A 22,290-nucleotide genomic window follows, 5' to 3' on the forward strand; every position below is an offset into this window, starting at 1 on the left:
ATAAATACGTTGAAGAATACAATAAAATAAACACTGCGCATGCACACGCAAATCTCCTAGCAGAATTTACTGGCTTTGTTTGTTAAAGTGCTCTTCATCCGGGAGACACACACACATACATACATACATATTATATAAAATGATGCCTCCCTGACTGATGGATGAGGTTTTTTGGGCATTTTGCTGAAAATCAAATGAAATGCGGTTTTCAGTCTCCTGGCCCTGAACCTAAAAAACTTCGAGCTTGTTGAAAAGATCATTTAATTGTGAAAAAAGAAGAGAAACCTGCAATGATGTTTCATCTATACTAATAAAAGGCAAAGCCCTCACTGACTGACTGACTGACTCATCACTAATTCTCCAACTTCCCGTGTAGGTAGAAGGCTAAAATTTGTCAGGCTCATTCCTTACAGCGTACTTACAAAAGTTGGGCAGGTTTCATTTCGAAATTCTACGCGTAATGGTCATAACTGGAACCTATTTTTCTCCATATACTGTAATGGAGTTCAGCTCGATGGCCGTGGGGGGGAGGAGTTTCATGTGACATCATCACGCCTCCCATGTAATCACGTAGTACGCAGTACATAGAAAACAAGGAAGAGCTCCAAAAAGTGCTGAAGAAAACATGCATTACACAATTGAGAAGGCAGCAAAACAATAAGAAGCGAGCGAGTGACACATACTGTACAAGCATATTCATAAGCTACTGCTACTGCGGAAACAAAGCACGGTATAAACCATAAGTTTAAATTAAGTCTATAGACACGCTCCCACTGACGTTTGTCATGCACAGTGACGCATACAAGCATATTCATGACTGCAGCTACTTCAGAAACAAAGCACGGTGTACTGTAAACCTAAAGTTTAAATTAAGTTCATAGACAGGCTGCTGCTGGCGTTTGTCATGCCCACGACTATTGCGGGATACAAGTTTAATGAGAGTACGCAGGGTATAAAAACAAGAGTTTTGATCACTTTGTAACTAAGTTAAAATTTCTGGTGAAGGGCTGTGCTTATGCAAATTCCGAGAGACTGTCTTTGTGGGGGGGATTGACAGTTGAGGCTGGTGGGGGAAATCACGTCATCCTCTCCCCTCCCATAACACAAAGGTGAAGCTGGTCAAATTAACTTTTATGTTTCTGCCTTATTTTTTTAAGATGAAAAACGGTACTTTATGTTGAAATTTTTCGTATTATTATTTAAAGACAATACCATTCTGAACATGTACTTAAAGTATTTAGAATACCACTTTATTTTTAAGTCTGCCCAATTTTAGCCATGGATGATGATTTTGATTTGAATTGAAATGCATTTTTTTTTTCAGAAATTAAAAGAGCTTGAGTTTTCAATATTCATGTCCATGTCTATTATTTGATTCTGTCGCCCACTAAAACCCTTTTAAATTAAAAAATTTAAAAAATTGGGGCAAATTTACGTGTGCGTTTACATGCGATGAATCAAGATTAATTAATTACAAAGCCTCTAATTAATTAGATTAATTTTTTTAATCGAGTCCCACTCCTAATATATATATATATATATTATATATATATATATGTATATATGTGTGGATATGTATATATATGTGGAATGTACATGTATATATACTGTATATATGTGTGTATATGTTTGTGTGTGTGTGTGTATATATATATATATATTTATATATATATGTATATATAAATATATATGACAGCAACACTCATGACAATGACAATGTCAATCATGTTACGTTATTATTAAAATGTTTCCTTTTCTTTTTCATTACTTCTTTAACACACTACTTCTCCGCTGCGAAGCATGGGTATTTTGCTAGTATTCAATAACTGGAAAGGTTGATCTTAGTGCTGGTCTACGGATGTAGTAGAACAGTGCAGATGGTGGCACATATCACTGCAAGTCCATGATTTGAGTGCCATCTATATCCTTTTTTATTTGGATTATATATATATATATATATATATATATATATATATATATATATATATATATATATATATATATATAAATAAATAAATAAAAATCTTGAAAGGAGAAGATACGTGATTTTCTCAGACACACTTTAACGTCCTACGAGACAAGGAAGGGAGAGAAAAGGACAGCTGCCGTACAGGCTTTTAAATAATCAGCACGTAGCTCGTCAGCAGCAGCTGATCCGACAGCATGTCCTTAGCATGCATTCAGCCAACCCCTGACGACCCCCACCCCCACAACGTGAGCAGCAGAGATGCAAAATGGCTGGCACACAGCACTCGCTGGGGATTGGTGGGCGGCAGGGGGCAAAGCCCCCGTGTGTGTGTGTGTGTATATATATTGTATATATGTTGTATACACTATGTAAGAGATACCAAAAACTGCTTATTACTAAAAAAAAAAAAAATCTGTGCCTTATTTAACATATTCACACCGTTCAGTCTTTACTTTTATCCGCTTCCTAGGTATTAGGTTTTGTATTTATTTATTTTATTGCACTGTGGATAGCAAAATCTTTTGCTTTCCTCTGAATTTTCCATTGCTGTCTGCTGTAGTTTAAACTAATTATTACATTACCACCAGTATCTTTTAATAAATCTAATCGCTCTTCTTTGTCTGTGTCATCATTCAGCTGGCACTGAAACTGACCACTTCACTTATTACGTCTGCCATTCGTATTCTAAACATTTCCCTGTTCTTATATGTTCTATCACAGCAACTTTTATTCATTCCATTAGAAAAAATATACATGGCTTAAAGAGTGTAAGTAATTTTCAGTACTAGTAAATAAAAGAGCATGAATTATAAGTCACTAAGTCACATAGCTTTTTTTTTTTTGTCATTAACCTTGCAATTTTTATTTAGAGTTTTTGACTCTTCAAATACAGAATAACTTGTATTCTGATCACAATTTTGGAGAGATGAGAGAAACTGAAAATGTACTGAATTATAATTTAAAGCAAATATTCATTACTTATGCAGGTATAAGAAAATACGACATAGCTCTTACATTACTCTTGTCTTCCATGTCAATGCCAAGGCCACTCATTTCTTTTTCAAGCGTCTTCTTCTCAACCTGTAAAACAAACAAATGTTAAAGTATTAAGATGGCTCTTTGAATGTGGTCCTAACAGCTCAGATTCAGCAGCCAACTCAGTTCGGAACGCCTTAAATTACACAACCATCTCCATTAGCCGCCACCTTTTACTTCACAGCACCTTAAAGCAACATTGCTCAACAGAGGGGGATTAACTTCTTACAAAGAAATTCACTATTAGACACACTATTTCAAATTATAGGACGTTTTTATATATACAGTAATTCCTCGCTATACCACGCTTTGACTTTTGTGGCTTCACTCCATCGCAGATTTTAAATGTAAGCATATCTAAATATATATTACGGATTTTTCGCTGGTTCGCGGATTTCTGCAGACAATGGGTATTTTAATTTATGCTACATGCATCCTCAGTTGGTTTGCCCAGTTGATTTCATACAAGGGACGCTATTTGCGGATGGCTTAGAAGCTACCCAATCACAGCACGTATTACGTATTAAATAAAACTCAATGATATACGATATGCTTCCCTCGCGGTGCTTGATTGTTTGCTTTTCTCTGTCTCTCTCACTCTCTCTGCCTGACGGAGGGAGTGTGAGCAGATGGGCTGTTTGCACAGAGGCTGTTTGCCTAGATGACACGGACGCTCCTCTAAAAAATGCCGCTTTACCGCGGTGCTTCGGCATACTTAAAATCCCAAAAGCACGTATTAATTTTTTGATTGTTTGCTTTTCTCTCTCTCTCTCTCTGACATTCTATGTTCCTGACATGCATTCTTTGAAGAGGAAGATATGTTTGCATTCTTTTAATTGTGAGAAAGAACTGTCATCTCTGTCCTGTCATGGAGCACAGTTTAAACTTTTGACTAAAGGGTGTTATTTCATGTCTAGAGGGCTCTAATAATGTTAACAGTGTGGGAGAGTTTATAAGGGCTTAAAATATATAAAAATAACCATACAAACATATGGTTTCTACTTCGCGGATTTTCACCTATCGAGGAGGGATTACTGTAAATCCAAATGCACCTAGTGATAAAACAATAAGAACAAGTCTGAATTTTTCAGTTAAGTCAGCGAACCAATGACGCTATGTCATGGGTGGGCTCTGGACCACCAGCATATCCCTAACTCTTACCAGGCCATGAGGCCAGCGCTGCTCACTCTTCAAAAGAATATCTTTATCATTCACAATTCTGCCTTTTATAATTCAAAATAATGGATGAATATTTTATACACTCCAAGATGATCAAGTAGTTTACTTGATTTTGATACGGCAACGTGAAAAATAGTAACTTATTTAAGCTGAACGTTAACATCTTTAAAACTTCTCTTCATTTTCTTTCATTCTGTTTCTTGTCTACAATAGAAAGAAATATGAATTTTCCAAGGCCTATAAACATTCTAGGATGATTAACATTTAACATCATGATTTACTGAAAACAAAATTGCCGGTAAGTGACTCTGTTTTGAAGAGTGAGCAGCGCTTGTGGTGTAGTACACCACATTTTTCTTAGTTTACCTTTTTGACAGTCCGTGGCATTCTTGGTCCGTGCACATCTTTCTCCTTTGATTCCAGGATTCTCAGTTTCTTTTTCTGTCTAATTTTCCTTGCCAGCTCTCTGATCTCCTGCATTTCTTCATCTTCACTTTCAGTGTCCGATTCGTACTCTCCAGCCTTCTCTCTTAAGTCTTCTTCTTGCTCTAGTTCTTCCAGTTTCTATCACACACACAATAAAAAAACAAATCTTATACAGCCATTTTTTTTTTAAATCAGAACTAAGCCAGCTTTCTTTCCTGGCACAACACAATCCTTTACTGTGATGCAGTGAAATTAAAATATGGTCATTCAGTTGAAGGACAAATTAGCAGTAGCCAAAAAACAGCAAAAGCACTTTAACAAAATTACAGAAAACAAAGTGCTTGATATTCTAATAGTTTGAAACTGTTCTTCCAATTCCCCTTAAATTTTCATATTAACAGAAAAACCACAATTGTATTTAGTTTAACTTGCAAGTACAGACAGACAGAACTTCATTTGCCCCTGAAGAGAGGAAAAATGTAGCTTTTTACAGAACCTCAATAAACAAATAAAAATTATAACACACAACTTACCTTAAATACACACCAAAATAACTAAAAGATACATTCTTAAAATTCAGTAAATGTTTTATTCAGACTTTCCGACACTCTTTAAGCAGAGCTGTCTATCTGCCGCGTATTCTGCTCACACAGTCCAACTGCTTTTCAAACTGTAGGCAGGAAAACTGGCAAAGGCTCAGCACATTCAATTTTCAACATACTGAATTATATGTTTTTACAGAATAACACAAGGTTTTTTTTTGTTTGTTTTTTTAAATATTCTGAAGTTACTCTTCTGATTCCCCTTAAATTTTCATGTAGAATTGATGTAAATTTGTTTCTTGTATTAATCAGAATAGATGGACAGACAGAAAGAACTTTATAGAATTTTAGCTTTTTACAAACCTCAATTAATAAATATGAATCACAACACACAACAACCCCACTTCAAATACACCAGAATAACTAAAAACAAAGAAAACTTCTGACTTAGATACAGATAAAATGAGCAGTCCCAGTGAGGCACTGTCAAGGTATATTGCTGTAGGTATGACAACGCCTCAGTAGTAGTAGTAGTGGTAGTACGATACAAACAACCTCAAAATACCACAAGGCTGTGTGAGGACTGGCTTTAAGAGCCGGGTGTGTCACTGCAAAGAGAGAAGCAAAGCTTGATAAACCAGAAAAATCTAAACTAGCAAAGGCCTCCTCAAACTGAAGACGGTGAACTGCAGTTCACAGTCGGTCCCCCAGTAGCTTATTCAAATGCGTTGTTTCACACCTCAGGTACATCTTATATTGCACTTCTGTTTGGGTCTCCTCCACACTGAACAAACCTTCTGCAAATGGGATCTCAACTACTAAGGGCTAATTTCTTCAGTTCAAAGGACAACTAACTGGATCATTTATGAAGTATTGAATTGAGTCACCACCAGGATCCTCCGTGGACTTTTACTTTGAACTGCATTTGTTGTATTCTCTGTCTCGTGGCTGTTTAAATCACTGTTAAAAGCGGGCTACAGTAAGTCATACAGACACAAGTGCTGTGCTGTGCTGGCCCTGGTCATGTGACTGGTGACAGTTTGTGTGTTAACAGTTAACATTTGTGTGGCTTACAACTGACCAAATGTGCATGTTGGTAAACAGGGCAAACCAATGTTTAATACATGTTCCCATTAAGACTCCTTCAAGCAGATTTACACAACATCAAGTACTAGGTCAGCCTTATTTAATATTCAAGCAAATGCAGAAGGTACTTTTGTCACAGAGACTCTTTATACTGATCTTCTTTATTCGAGTTAACCTCTATTAATTCAGCTAAAAAGCGTCTTTGAAGAAATCAAAAAGTAAACTACTAACTGGTCATATGCACACTTCTAAATGGAAAAAAATAAAATATATTCTTCAACCTGTATTTTTTAAAAACACTAAATCATGTCTTGTCATGGCACAGAGCTTGAGAACAATCAGTGTGTTAACAACACTGAAAGAATGTTGAGATCAGCAAAGATCACAACTCCTTAGAAAGGAGTATGCAGTCAACAGCAGGTGACACTTACCTTCATGATGTCAGGGTCAATGTAATCTGAAATATTATGGCCTTCCCAGATTTCAGGAATCTTATCATATTTTTCATTCTCATTCATCAGATCCCAATATTCTGCAATCAAAACTAGGTGTTAGACAAACACAAGGAGGGGCTTTCCACATATGTGTGAACACCATTGTCCTTCACAGATTTCACAACTTTTTTCTATTCCCAAGCAGCATACATATGGTAAAAAGCAATGCAACATACTGAAATGAATGAACACACACCACAACTGAAACTCTGACAACCTACTGCATAAAGAATACGATTTTTAAGGCTAATGCAGATGAATATACTGTATAACCATGTCACTGCTTTCATTTTCATATTGCATTTCAAAAATGTTAAGAACTTTAGGTATTTGTGGTATTTATTTATCTTTGCCAATTTTTACACCTAGCCAAGTATTTTTTTACTTGGTGTAGTTCAACACCGAGATCAGATGTTACAAGGAAAGGAAACATGCTTAAATATGTTATTTAATTCAGTAAGGAAACACACAGCAGTCCACAACTGGTACTTCAAGGCCCTATTTTGTCCTTTAAAGAATGGCTTTCTTACTGCCTCTCGCTCTGTCAAACCTGTAGCACAAAGTGTCCTCTTCACAGTAGGAACTGAGAACAGAGTTTTTGGAGGGGCACTGTTAAGTTGTGCTTGAAGCTGTTCTGTTGTGAGGCGCCTATCACACAAGCTGGTGACCCACAGAAATGTGTCTTCCGATTGGGTTATAACTTTGGGTTCTCTTTCTATCAGAGCTTCTTCCAGTTTCCGATTATCTTTGGACTGTGTAGGACACCGTACTCGCTGACAGTTCAATTTTTTTTGCAATTTCTTTAAATAAAAGGCCTACCACTTCTAAGGGCAGTAATGCTCCGTCTCATTTCATTTTTCAATTGCCATTTTCTTCCTATTATCATTGGAATGTACAACTTTCTACATTGTCCATAATATTGTCCAAGCTGTACTTCAGAGGGTGTAGTAACACAGTCTGTTCCAACTCCGCTTTAAGACAGAAGGAGGGTTTTTAAGTAATTAACAGAAGTTGGGACACCTGTGCAAATTGTCTGCTTCATCTTGCAACGCTTAATGTACTTTAATTGCTGCAGAACATCTGTTGGTTGTAACCTATTAGTTGTTCCCTGAAGAAGACCCATTTGTAATATTCTGAAGTTTCCTTTATTCAGTTTTTGCCAACCTAAACTTTAAATTTAAACCTCAGGCAGTTTACTACTTACATTTCACCATTTTAGGTCACTGTGTTTATATTGCATTTCTGATTAAATTTGAAGAAAACCAGAGGTGTTCTAAAACATTTGACCGATAGTGTTTTCTCATCCTTCTTTTGTGCTTACAAACAGCAGGGTGGGCTCCTAGTAGTGACTGTAGTCCAGTCTACTCAATCTGCATTAATTCATCTATGTTCTGAAGCCAACACTTCCTTCACAGTCTCATAGGACTCAACGACTTCTGCTTCAGGATACGTGTCCATCCTAGGCCATTATATGACTGTCAAATATCTAAAATCTGAATATATTCAGCTATGTGTTACAAGTTGAATTTTCAAAACTGAACGGGAAAGTCTGAATATATTCGCTCATCTTCTCGTTACTCCAAGTGCCTTAATGCTATATTGTGGGATCTTTTGTGTTACACTTCGAAGGCTGATGTGGACTGTTGACAATAGTTAGATGAGGAGAAGTATGCAGTTGGAGAGTGAGATTTGGGCAACAGAGGCTGAGCATGGTGTAAAGCTTGAATATAACAGTTTGCGATGAAGATGAATGCCAGCTTCACAGGAAAGCTTTGCATGGAGTCAAAATGTGTTACAGTAAGGAAAAACATACTGAATTGGTTCAGACATGCAGAGCGACAGAAGAGGTGCACCAAGATGGAGGTGAAGGGAATGAAGTCCAGGAGGAGGCTGTGGAAAACATGTATGAAGGTGGTGGCAGAGTCCACAAAAGGTCAGCAAAACGTATATTGGTATGGGTGGACTGAAATATCATAACTTGTAGATAATGAAGCTTCAATAGCTATGAAAAGGATTTTCTACTCAATCCAAGAAAGCAAAGTTACATAAAACTCTACATCCTCCCTTGCCATGAATCTGATTAAGGACTCTTGACTCTTTTTAACTAATTGAGGATGAGATAAAAGATTAGAAGAGGCATCTACCATTGTAAAGTACAGAAACAAGACTGAGCCATGATGATAGTACAGTCACACATCTAAGTGTTTAGAAAGGACAGGAAGGCAAAGTAGATACGGATGTTAACGAGACATAAGAAAAAAAACGGACTTTTTGTAATTTACATGAGTTGAAAAGGATGACAAAACTGTGTGATCCATTACACCAGGGCCCTCTAACTCAGTTTTAATGAGGGCGAAATACAACCTTTTATATACCTAGTGTGGGGAAGATTAGATCAACAAACAACTACCAACACAATTTTTTGCAAACAGGACACACATGCACCTCTCTGCTCATCACAACTACATATTCTGCCCTGTATCTCTCTTGAAATTGTCTTCCCTCTTTATCAGCTTTTGTTTCCTGCTGAGGGTGAGGAAACCTTATCAGTGGCCACAGGACTAAAATCAGCACTGAGTAGAAAAAATAAGGAGGAGAATGGCAAGGAGATTATTCAGCATACGAAGCTGAGCAGGAGGACAGTCTTCAATTTAAAAGCTTGACCCATGCAAACACACTTTCTCTTGGCGCTTTTCCACTGCATAGTATGGCACAGCACGGTTCAGTACAGCTCACCTTGGTTCGGCTCGGTTTGCGTTTCGACTGCAGTTTAGTACCGCTTTAGAGTGGGCGGGATTATTCACGTGTCGTTATAGTTGCGCCGCCTCTACTGCTGTGAATTCATCGTAAACGCGCCACAAGCGACCTCCTGAAAAACTTTTTCATTCCACGTCGCCCCATCCAGCTCTCGCTGGATCCGCTCCTCGGCTACCAACGAGAGGAACGTCTGTACTTCCTCAATAGACCACGAAACAGCCATTTTTGGTTAAAACAAAATGGTGCGTCCGAACCTTCGCTGGCTGTGCTAAAAATCTAGCGGGTCTGTTGTGTCTCGTGTCGCAAGTTCAGTGACGCAGTAATGACGATTTTCTCCGGCCAATCAGTGACCAGCAGAGTTTACACGTCACGTTTGGTAACGGTTCGGCGCGCTTGGAACCTCGGCTGAGGTGGTACTAAAAAAAAGGAACAGGTACCAGGTACTGTTCCCAGTGGAAAACCCCCCAAAAGTGAGCTGAACTGAACCGTGTCGTGCCGTACTATGCAGTGGAAAAGTGCCATCTGTGAGCACTGCTCTGATTTTCCAGAAGTGTTTAGGACATTGCGAGTAAATGACCAGACGACTTGGTGTGCAGATCATGTGACACAAGTAAAGTGGGATTTTTTTTTTCTTCTGTATTTTTGTTATTTGTTGTGGTCCAGTGTTGGTCTCCACAGACTCTCATTCTATTAGAAAGGTAATCTCTGTTCTCTATGAAAACACAGGAATAAATGTTTTTCTTGGCCACCACTACAAACCACATGGAGTAAGTAAAATGTTAAAAAAAAAAAAAAACATATTTGTGAAGTAGTCCTTCAAAGGTTTTTTTACCTTCAGAACTTACAACATTAAAATAAGTTTCTGTTAAGCTGACAGGAGGCACTACTTACTTTGAAGGTCTAAAACATAGTCATCACCCAGTTCCAGCTCTATATCTCTCTCCTGGAAATGTAAAAATAAATAAATAAATAAAACAAATAAATAAATAAGTAACAAGGGTGATCATTTTAAGATACTGTTAAATGCTAGTGATTTTCACTAGAATGTGCAAAGAATATTTCCTTTAGCAGCTTTTAGGCAGGTATCAACAAAAAGCATGTTGCCTTTTTGATAATGAGCAAAAATGAACATTTTTTTATTTTGATTCGACATCCTTTATTACTCCCCAAGTCATCATAGCTGAACCAATATTAATGGCTGAGCAGATTACAGACCCTGCTTTAACTAACAGTAATCTAGGACACCAAGCTAGGTATTAGTCAAGAAGCTCTGTAGCAGCTGCTTTTATGTATCAGAAGCAAAGATTTAAGTAACTCTTTGCTAAAATTGTCTCTCATTTGATTGTGCCATGCACACTTCATTTACTTAGCAACAGACGACAACTATAAAATAAAAAGATGGATGCTATTTGAAGTGAGTAAGTGTGATCAAAGCATACTATTAATTAAGCTTTCTGTAAGTAAAAATACTTAAAAATGGATATTTTCAAAACTATTACATTTTGAAATATTCGGTTCCATGCAGTGATGTAAAGAAATTCAAGTCCATGCACTCTCAACTTAGATCTTGGATTCTGTTGCATCATTAGGTTAGTTTATCTGGCTCAGCATGTCAAGGTGACTCTCTCTTTCTCTAAAGTTGAAAAATGTACAAGTTGCTTTCGCAAAGCATTTTTTTAAGCCATTAGCTCACATTTTCTTTCCTACAGTGATATCCTAAATCAAGAAACTCTGATTAATAGAACACTCTATAATACAGCAAATTCTTTTACCATCCTATTGTTACTTTATTTTAACAACCCTTTGCTCTCAAATAATTGTTAACTATCTGTTAACTATACTTACAAGCTTGCGTTTTGGAATGTCCACTTCCATTGCTTTCCTACGCAACAAAGCACCTTCTGGAATGAAAGGTGGTCTTTCCTGCACAAACAGAAAATGTACATTAATTCTACCTACACGTTACATTTCATAACACCTAAGTATCTTAGTGCAAACACTCTGCAATTATAATATGTATTCTGATTAAGTTACCACATTTGTTTTAATGAAACAGGATCTGACAATTATGAGAACGCATGCCACAGTTGGAGAGTCGTGAGAGGGGTGGGCACAGTTGTGTTTTGGAATCAAATGTCAATTTGCCTGATCACAGTTGGCCTTCACTTTATGTGCGTTCAAATAAAACAAGGTACTCATCCACTCAATACCAGCTGGTTGCTATGTGTTAAAAATTGCAGGCTGCATACAGTAGGACTTTTTGCCTCAAATTGTTGAAGACACATATCCAAACATCCAACCAAAAACCACTGGGCCTGAATTCTGGTTTTGAAAGGGGGGTTCCCCATCATGTTAACACTGCAATGGGGTACCTTAGAGATATGGGGAAAGTTTAACAGTAAGATTTAGAAAGAATAATTTTAAAAAGTATTATGAACTTGTCCATACACTACATGTAATTTGATTTTGTTTAAATAATTTAAAAATTATGCTTCATCTACACTATTAAAAAAGTACATAATCTGTCAGTGTGCTTGCAACTGCATCTCAGATGCCCTCATACTATTCAAATACAGTATGTACCATATTTACTTTCATGGTTCTTATACTGAGAGACACTCCACTGTCTTAAAAATAGAAATAGTGCAACAAATTGAGTACTTGAGTATTTGTTTGTAGCACCTTTACTGAGGTCACATCTCTGTGAGAGTATGAGGGATTGAATGAATTAAACTGAAACATACTAAATATGTACACTCTACAGTATTTCAAAAGTAAGAAAAAAGAAATTATTCCTCATTAATGGAAGAGGTTTGGAGCAGTAATGTTATGACAAAAGCTGACTTACACGCATTTCGTAGTGCTTATCCTGAAGGACTGAAAGCATAGTTCCAGAGTATTTTCATGGAAACAAAGCAAATCGCTAGTAGAGATGAAGGCTGGATCAGAAAGCCACACGCAAAGGCAATGGACACGAGGACACTAAGTAACCTTCCAGTGAGGTCGACATCAGTCATTCTTTGTTAGTTAACTTTTTGGCACCAATATCTAAAGCTTAGAATCGATCATTCCTTCTATACCCAGATCCCACAAAGCTTTCCAAACTGTTCTAGCAGTTTCGCTACAAGTATGCCATCAAGATTTTTTAACTATTGTAGGACTAACATCTGATAATTTACATATTTTACTTTCCTATTGGTGCAAAAAGGTAAAAAATATAGTTTATGTTCATATTTATATAAGATTATAGACTCTTCATTTCCCTGGTACAAGCTATAACCATCACCATTCAACTAACAATGACCCTGGGGAACTGCAATAGTTTAAGGCAAGATCAGAGTATTTTTACATGTCCAAAGGGTTCACCTTTCTCTTGATAAACAATAAAAAGAGTTGGATTAGTTAAATGAAAGAAATTAATACAGATTAAATTTAGATATGATAAACAATTAAAATCTTACCTTGTTATCTCTTTTAGATGGAACTGCCAAATGGAGTCTATTCAATACATCATTCACCTTTCTCCCTTTCATTTTAGTCTCAACACGATAGGATAGCAATTTATCACAAGCCTAAAATGTAAAATTTGAGATGACCAGTAAGATTTGCACTTCAGCTTCACTAGCTAAAGTTTAAACTGCTAAAACTTGAGCTTTAAGGTATATCTCATAATCACTAAGCTTACCTCTGTTTTGACTTTCATAACACCTTCTTCAGTTAAAGTGCTGGTTTCAATTACAGAAATTCCCTCCTCCTCAAAATCCTTGAATAATTTCTATGGGGACATAGAAACAGTTTCACAATTTCACCTTGACAATTTATATTTAAAGCCTTTGTGTATTTGCTAATCATCAGTGGGCAATCACTAAAACTGGGAATCTTTCAAAACTATCTGAAAACTGCCATTATTATATATTGAAGTAGAGAGAGAGACTAAAGAAAAATAACCTCAACTCTTCTGGTCTGGGTAATTACAGTAAACCCTCGTTTATCGCGGTTAATCCGTTCCAGACTCTACCGCAATAAATTAATTTCCACAAAGTAGGATTCTTTATTTATAAATCTAATATTTTTACAGTTAAGAGCATAGAAAACCTGTTTACAACCTTCTAAATACATTTTTTAACATTATTAGAGCCCTCTAGACATGAAATAACACCCTTTAGTCAAAAGTTTAAACTGTGCTCCATGACAAGACAGAGATGGCAGTTCTTTCTCACAAAAGAAATGCAAACTTATCTTCCACTTCAAGGAAGTGCGCGTAGCAGAGAATGTCAGAGAGAGAGAGAAAAGTAAACAATCAAAAATCAATAGGGCTGTTGGGCTTTTAAGTGGAAGCACCGCGGGGATCAATGTGAAGGTAGTCTTTCAGCATTTTTTAGAGGAGTGTCCATATCTTCTAAGCAAACAGCCCCCCTGCTCACACCCCCTCCATCAGAGAGCCAGTAATGCGGCTGCCAGAGTTCTCTTTTTCACTAGCATTGGGGACTGTTTCTCCTGTTTATCAGTCTCTTCACTGGATCCACATCACTTCCAGAATTGGTCTTAAAATTCTGTTTTTTTAAATGTTTACATGTTTGTCTTTATCCACGCTAACTTAGGGATACGATAGGCACATGCCACCCAAATCGCTTAGCTTGTCAGATTAACTCCATATTGGCCATTTTAAGAACTCGTTGTTACAGCTCTAATCTGTTCAATTCCTAGCATAAAAATGTACGATCCACCAATAACAACACCCCACAAAACAGTCCATTTGTTCAACGCTGCTTTTTAGTTAATCAGTTAATCTGTGATTTGATTTTGTAATGTACTTTATTAACAGTTCTTTAAAATACAAATGTACATTATATACATATCACATACAGAAGTTAAATAGTTATGGACCTCCATAATACTATGGGCTCCTACTGACTTACAAAATTATTGGACATGTAACTACACTATGTTTGTCCTGCCCTGATACTCTTATCATTGTCCAATGGCTCTCTTCAGGAGATCTGTACAAAACACCTTTGCTGTATGATATTCAGTGTGCCCTTTACTGCTGTCTTGGCTCAAGATAGTCATAGTTTGCTTTATTAAACTATTATGATTTTCCAGTTAGTAACCAAACACATTGGCTGTAACCTCCAAAGTTGTAGGAACATCTTGGCACAAGTCAAAGGCAGAAAGAGGATAAACCTACTTAGCAATAACTAGCAATCTGCAGTAACTTTACACTTTATTTTTTCACTGCAGTGGCACAGATACCACTATGACCTAGGGAAACTAGGAAACTGAATATACAAACAAAAGAATCACCATGTTCTACCACTAATGGGTACAAAAATGATCAAGTTAACCTTCAACAGCACAAAACAAATATTACAAATTAAAATATGGACGTTAATCTAGATAGAATGTGTTGCATGGGAAAAGTATGTTACAATTAAATGACTACAGCGGCTGGAAAAAGTCTTCTGCTACCCGATTTTATTCCAAATATGTTTTATGCTGCCTCTGACATAAATATATTTCAGCTTTCAATAATATCAAGCAAGTTTACTATAAATATCTTGATTTATAAAAAATTATGCTTTTAGCAGTAAATGTTTCCATTATACGAAAACGTTTTGTTTACTACTGTGACCAAGTAAATAAACCTGATGCTCATATTTCATTACTACACAAAGTTTGGACCAACACTTAATATTGTATTTAACTAATAAAACCCCTTGGTACAAAATAAAAAGGAAACTCGCCTGATTTTCTTCTGAAAGTTCCTCAATACGCTTCACATCACATTTGTTGGCCACAATAATTAATGGCTGTTAAAAAATTAAAACAATTTCATTAAAGTTATCATAAAGAAAGTGATATTAGTCTCAAAAAAGTTGCACCTTATCATGCTTCTGACCTTGTTGGCAAACAAGGGCCTAATGTTTTTGAAGAGTTCCATCTGTTCTTCCAGACTATGGCCACACTGTTCTGAGACATCCATTATGTAGAGAACTGCTGCACGTAAGTGAGCCAGGGCTGTAATGGCCTGCATTTCTATTGTATTTCGCTCCTCCAGAGGATGGTCCAAAATTCCTGGTGTGTCCACTACCTAGTAAAGTGTAACATTTATCAAGATTAGCTTCAATGCCACTGTTACTGCACTCAAACAAACTAAAACACATCATGTGACTTTTACACCACTAAAAAGTCCAAATATTTGTGTAACTTGTTCAAGAATGTATGTCATTCTGAGAGTTATATTAATTATTTACTTTTTTATGTTTCTTTACTAATTAATGCAGTTTAACCCAAGGTGAACATAGCCTATGACAGAAAGAAATATTGTAACATTTATCTAAAAATCCTCTGTTCTTTACTTCGAATACAAGATTTTGATAACAAGTATATCACATATAAATTTTAGTGCTATAGCTGACTTTGCATTTAGAACATGAAACAGCAGTCACTTTGTTACCGTGTTATGCCTAGGCACAACTGAACTTTTAAATATTTAATATGGTTTAATATGCAAAAGACCCCACATAAAGGCAGACTTTCATGTCTTACATAACCATTTTTTGTTATTTGCTACCCTGTTTTGTATTACGCACCTGGAATTTTACAATATTTTAATTGTTATTATGTTACATCATTACTAATTAAACTGAAACAGTTCATAGAATGCCAGTATAAACTATTTAATACACTTCAAGACAGTGAATTAGAGAGTACAACAGGTACTATCCGAATACAGACCTGCAGAACCAGGTTACAAATTAATCCAAATTAATACATGTTTCTTACAGAATAGATAGCATCTGATGTACTTAATTATAAAACCTGGAGATTATCTAAGCTTAGGACCTACATCCTTCATTTGCACTCATTTATAGTGATGATCCATTCTTATATTTAAAAAGAATAATAATTTTGCAAACATTTTACAAAGTTTCTTCTATGTAAAGGAGGAAAGCCATAGTACCTTTTATTTTCTGCTTTAATTAGGTACAATGCAGCATTTGTATATCATCAGTACAGGCTGAGCATCCATAATCTGACACACCTGGGTCCAGAAGCATTTTGGATATTTTCAGAATCTGAATTATTTGCGTATACGTAATTATATTTGAACTGTCATGCAGGCATCATTGCCCCACTCACCTCCCGTCCCGTGCATCAGTTTGGAAGTACCTTGTAACTGTTATCATGCCTTTCACTCTTTTTTTGTATTTCATCTCTGGCTCCATAAACTCTACCGGGAACTGCACTGTGTGTTGTGTGTTGTTGCTGCACAGAACTCGTATGTTGGTGCTTATAGCTCAGGTGTTATTAACGTCCTCTCATTAGTTAAATATAAATAAATAATACAGGGACTGTTGGGCAAGTGAGTTCAGGTGTGGAATTTTACACTTATGACACCAGGTCAACGCTTAAGTTTTGGATTTTGGAGTATTTCGGATATTGGGATTTCAAATTAAGGATGCTCAACCTGTATTAATATTTTAACATAATTTTATAATCATTATGAAAATCTTGCATTTTCATGTTTTAAAAACACCTTTTTGACAGAATAGATTGCCGTTGGTGGGGGGACAGTTGGACATGAATAGACACAACAAAACACACAAAATGTATATCATTACTGTAGATGATTCTAGGTCACTTTTTAAAATCTAATGTGATAGTTTAAAATAAAGATTCTGTGTATTGTGGTTAAAACTGATGATTATTATAACACATACAGCTGTGTAACTACATTACACACTAAATACTGTCATTAAACAAAGAACATGAAAAATGAGATATCTGAAAATAACTAAACAAATACACTGTTATTTGGAATTTTGTCACTAACCTACACCAAAACATTTTAGGTTGCTTTCTTTCCAAAAAGAAGAAAAAAATAAACAGCAACTATTAACTCAAAGTGTCCTGTAAAACAGCATTATTTTATGTAAACATCTGAAGAATGCTTTTATAGTCTTCTTTTATTGTGTTTTTTTGCAGAAATATAAACAAATTAACAATAAAAAACAACAAACTGAGTTCTACTAAATGAAACATACATTTTTATAATAACTGGCATAACAGTTATGTTACAAACTTAATTACATTAAACACATAAGGAATTCTGTTACCTGCCAGCGCAGATACTTGTAATCCATGTGACCAACAAACAAAGATTTTGTTGTAAAGGCATATGGTTGAACTTCAACATCTGCTCTTGTTACCTAAAAAAAATTACAAAAATGTCTTTTCTATTTTGTGTCATATTCTCACAATTATACATCCAGGTTGTAGGGTACATAAACAGCATAATAATCTTATTAGCTACCTACAAGGAAAAAAGGAAAAAAAGTCCTTTGGTACTCACAATACAATTACCATAATTTAAACAGCATGTCATACCACTGTACTATAGGCAGCATAAAGATCACAATGTAAAATATACTATACAGTATATAAAAAGAATTCTGTGAAAAGTCACATTTACATAATAGTATTAAACAGTTTCACAACTATAATTTAAAATGATTAAGTAAAATAATTACATTTTCAAATATAAGCCCGTGGCAAAGCAATAATCAATGCAAACCATATTTTCACACACCTTATTTATGAAGCTGGACTTTCCAACATTGGGATAACCACAGAGAATGAGAGTTCTTGTATTTGGGTCAATACTTGGTAAACGTGAAAGATGCTGACGGACTAAATACATAAAGAGAGAGAAAAAAAAGTATAGAAAAGAAACAAAATTTTAGGAGTGTGAGTAAGATATTTCTTTTTCCAGAAAACATCCCTAACGATAACATCACAAATCAAAGACAGTTAGAAAACAGAATGCTTCAGTCAACAGCTTTTAATGTGAATGTGACAGCATGCCTAAGAAGAAATTGTCCTTTAAATCTTTTTCTTCCTCTCATTATTTATTCAAGTTGGGCTATACTTTATTTCCTTTTTGACATTTATCCCATAATGCTATTTAATTTTGATTTTCCAAAAAGAATTTTGAAGGATTCATGTTTTTAGTAAAACTTCCAAATATAATGAAATATCTTATTATAATGCAATGTTATTCACAAAAAGACGCTAAAAAGGTATCATTTGAAAGCAGAAATACAGGGTGGTCCAGATCTAATTATGCAATTTTCATTACGCTATAACTTATTCGGTTTATTACATAGAAAATCACCTGAAAAATCCCGGACCATCGAGAAGTGTGTGAACTGACGACAAAGAATCGTCTTAGTGCCAAACTGGAATCATCCCCGCATAAATCAAAGTCATCCAGACGATCAGGATCTGCATAATTAGATCTGGACCACCCTGCATTTTTGAACTGTTCTTTTTAGATATCAGATGTTAAAAGCCTGTTCAATATCAACATACCATTTATTGCTCTATTAAGTAACACTCCACCAAAAAATATTTTTATGTGTTACTTACCACTTGTGGCTTGTAGTGATGACCGTGAAAACTTTTTAATTTAATGTTTTTATGAAATAACAGAAAACAATATAAAAAGTCAGATAAAAAAATCTCACATTACTAGTGTTGCATAATCCATATTTCAAGTCATCAAGTTGTATGCTCACAAAATGCAAAACACATGCATTTTTTGCAAAAATAGTTAAAATAAAGAATTCCAGAAAATGAAATTTAGTCCACAAACAGAAAATTATGCAACACTAGTAACATGAGATTTTTTAATTGTTTGCTGCTATCCAGTATTGGTCACCTCAACCTCCTATTCTATCAGTAACAATGTTATTTCTTTTCCCTATGAAAACATGAGATTAAAAATTCCTCTCAACCATCGCTACAACCACACGGTGTTAAGTAACAAAAAATATATAATTTTTGGGGGCTGCATTCCTCTAACTTTCTGCACTTACATCACTTATTTAAGACTCCCTGGTGCTGCCTATTCCTGAAGCAGAAACTAACACTGGATGGGTTGATAGTATGTTGGGCCAATTCAGCATTACTATTTAACCCTAACGTGTAAATCCTTGGGATTCTCAGTGGGAAAGTCATGAGGACAAGGGACAAGGTTTGGGGACGGGACTCTAAACAGACTTTATCCAGTCCAGGATTTGAAGTCAGGATTCTAGACAAGAAAGACAGCAGCACCAACCAACTGTGCTGCCAATGTCAGCTTGAATAGTAATAATAGCTCGAACCTCTTTACCTTGTTCAAGATATTCTAAACTTTGTTTCTGACGTTTAATGATGGTGCACATTCGCCCCAAAGCTGCACGTTTTAATTGTTTGCATCGGTAAAGTGAATCTCCATACTTCATTAATCGAACATAATCTTTAGCAACACTGCAAAGAAAAAAAAAAAGATTTATTTTCAAGCATTTTAGAATTAGAATCCTAAACCTCTGATAAAAAAGTTAAATATTTCGCTGAAAAACACTTACTTGTCAATAAGGTTCTTTGCAATATTTATTTGTCCTAAAGCCAGCTTATAATGATCCTTATCATACAGGACATTCATAAGATCAGCATAAAATGGATGAATATCCTGAAAATAAAATAAATCATTAATAGATCAAAATTAATACAAGCACACTTTTCACACAATAACAACAATAATAAAAAACATACATACATCTAACTTTGGGAAATCAGCCAAAATCTGCGTGAGTCTGTCATGGTAATTCTGTTGGGTGTATTTCACTTTTCTCATATAAAAATGTCGTATTCGATGGATTTGATAATGCTTGTGAATAACTGTTGGAGTTTTCCTTTGTGTCTTTGACAGTGTGAGATCTATAAAGTCCTGCAAAACAAAATTTAAAAAGGCATTTATTGATTATACAAAAATTTCTGTTACTACTAAAAATAAACATCTGGAAATATGAAGAATGTCAAAACACAGATTGTTCCAGTTATTTTTTTAATCAACATCATGTCCACTGGTTAAAATTAGAAGTTCATTTAAAAAATATCAGTTATGGTAACTTGTATGCTAAACCACTGCAGATCACTAATCGATTAGGTTTTAAGTCTTAGAAAAACCAAATGAGTTTATGCCCATTTGACGTCTAAAACTGAGGAAATTTATCTCCTGAAGTTCCAAACAACCCACATTTTTACTTACGATACGTTCAGAGTACTGTGAAGATTTGGAATACAGAACTGCTATGTAAGAAGTACAAATTTACATCTGATGTGTTACTTTATTACTAAGAATGCACATAAAATTAAACTTAACGATTTTGTTATAACAATTTGTGGAATGTTTAAACTATAGTTCACTTGCTGCAGGGTCTTTGAACTGTTGGTCGTAAATCTGCGTCCCTATTACTTGCCCAGAGAGTTTAGACACGTCATTGTTGTTATTGTTTACATCCTTCCCTCGGGCGGACGTGGAGATAGCAGGTGACATAATCCATCCAACCATCCATGTTGCTACATTACAAACACAACACCCTGAGGCTCTTGTGCTAATCGCTGGAGACTTTAACCATGTGACGCTGGACAAAACATTACCTGCCTTCTCCCAGTATGTGTTACCCCAGGGAAATAGGACTATTGACCTACTGTATGCAAACTTTAAAGATGCATACAGCGCCACCCCGCTGCCTACGCTTGGGAAAGCAGATCATAACCTGGTTCTGCTTCAGCCTCACTACAAACCAAGAGTGAGGGCGCTACCTACAACCACACGCTCATTCAGGAAGTGGTCCCCTGAGGCAGAGCAGGGTCTGAGAGACTGCTTTGGAACTATGGACTGGGATATCCTGCAGGGGTCACATAATGAGAACATTGAGAGGGTTGTTGACTGCACTACTGACTACATCAACTTCTGTATGGACATTGTAGTTCCAGTAAGAAGAGTACGCTGCTATGCTAACAACAAGCCATGGATTAGAAGTGACATCAAGGGCCTTTTGAACCAAAAGAAAAGGGCTTTTAAAGGCGGTGATCGGCATGAGCTCAAGCGCGTGCAGAAGGAACTCCGAGTCCAGCTCAGGGCGGCGAAGTAGCAGTGGTGGAGAAAGCCGGAGCAGAAGTTGCAGAATAACAGTATGAAGGAAGTGTGGGATGGAATGAAGATCATCACTGGCTAGAGCTCAAAGCGGGGTGCCACCAGCGAGAGAGACGTGGAGAGAACAAACCAAATGAACAACTTTTTTAACAGGTTTGACCACCCTAACCCACTCTCACCTCGGAGTAATGCATCCCCCAACCATCCTTCTGGCCTGTCGCTCTGACGTCACATGTGATGAAGACCATGGAGCAGCTGCTGCTTCACCACCTGAGGCCACAGGTCCGCCACGCCCTCGACCCTCTGCAGTTCGCATACCAGGAGTAGGTGGGAGCAGAGGATGCCATCATCTATATGCTACACTGATCCCTCTCCCACAGAGGCAGTGGTGCTGTAAGAATTATGTTTCTGGACTTCTCTGGTGCCTTCAACACCATCCAACCTCTGCTCCTTAGGGACAAGCTGACAGAGATGGAACTGCAGGTCTGACACTGTGGTCAGCAACACAGGAGTGCCGCAGGGGACTGTACTTTCTCCAGTCCTGTTCAGCCTATATACATCGGACTTCCAATACAACTCGGAGTCCTGCCACGTGCAAAAGTTCGCTGATGACACTGCTATCGTGGGCTGCATCAGGAGTGGGCAGGAGGAGGAGTACAGGAACCAAATCAAGGACTTTGTTAAATGGTGCGACTCAAACCACTTACACCTGAACACCAGCAAAACCAAGCAGCTGGTGGTGGATTTTAGGAGGCCCAGGCCCCTCATGGACCCCGTGACTATCAGAGGCGACTGTGTGCAGAGGGTACAGACCTT

At 36.5% G+C, this 22,290-nt stretch overlaps 1 protein-coding gene across 1 annotated transcript in view; it reads right to left on the reverse strand.

Annotated features, from left to right (window-relative positions):
• Window positions 1-22,290, reverse strand: part of gtpbp4 (GTP binding protein 4) — a 28,353-nt gene that overhangs the window by 1,354 nt on the left and 4,709 nt on the right. Inside the window, exons 2-15 of the mRNA XM_039753576.1 lie at window positions 20,092-20,262; window positions 19,901-20,004; window positions 19,666-19,802; window positions 18,082-18,182; window positions 17,609-17,701; window positions 15,388-15,579; window positions 15,233-15,298; window positions 13,174-13,263; window positions 12,950-13,060; window positions 11,334-11,411; window positions 10,380-10,431; window positions 6,669-6,769; window positions 4,550-4,747; window positions 2,984-3,049 (exon numbers count right to left, since the gene is read on the reverse strand). Of these exons, the coding sequence (XP_039609510.1) occupies window positions 2,984-3,049; window positions 4,550-4,747; window positions 6,669-6,769; window positions 10,380-10,431; window positions 11,334-11,411; window positions 12,950-13,060; window positions 13,174-13,263; window positions 15,233-15,298; window positions 15,388-15,579; window positions 17,609-17,701; window positions 18,082-18,182; window positions 19,666-19,802; window positions 19,901-20,004; window positions 20,092-20,262 (1,560 nt within the window). The remainder of the gene's footprint in view (window positions 1-2,983; window positions 3,050-4,549; window positions 4,748-6,668; window positions 6,770-10,379; window positions 10,432-11,333; window positions 11,412-12,949; window positions 13,061-13,173; window positions 13,264-15,232; window positions 15,299-15,387; window positions 15,580-17,608; window positions 17,702-18,081; window positions 18,183-19,665; window positions 19,803-19,900; window positions 20,005-20,091; window positions 20,263-22,290) is intronic.

The sequence above is a fragment of the Polypterus senegalus genome, chromosome 5 (assembly GCF_016835505.1).
Source record: "Polypterus senegalus isolate Bchr_013 chromosome 5, ASM1683550v1, whole genome shotgun sequence".
Lineage (NCBI taxonomy): Eukaryota > Metazoa > Chordata > Cladistia > Polypteriformes > Polypteridae > Polypterus > Polypterus senegalus.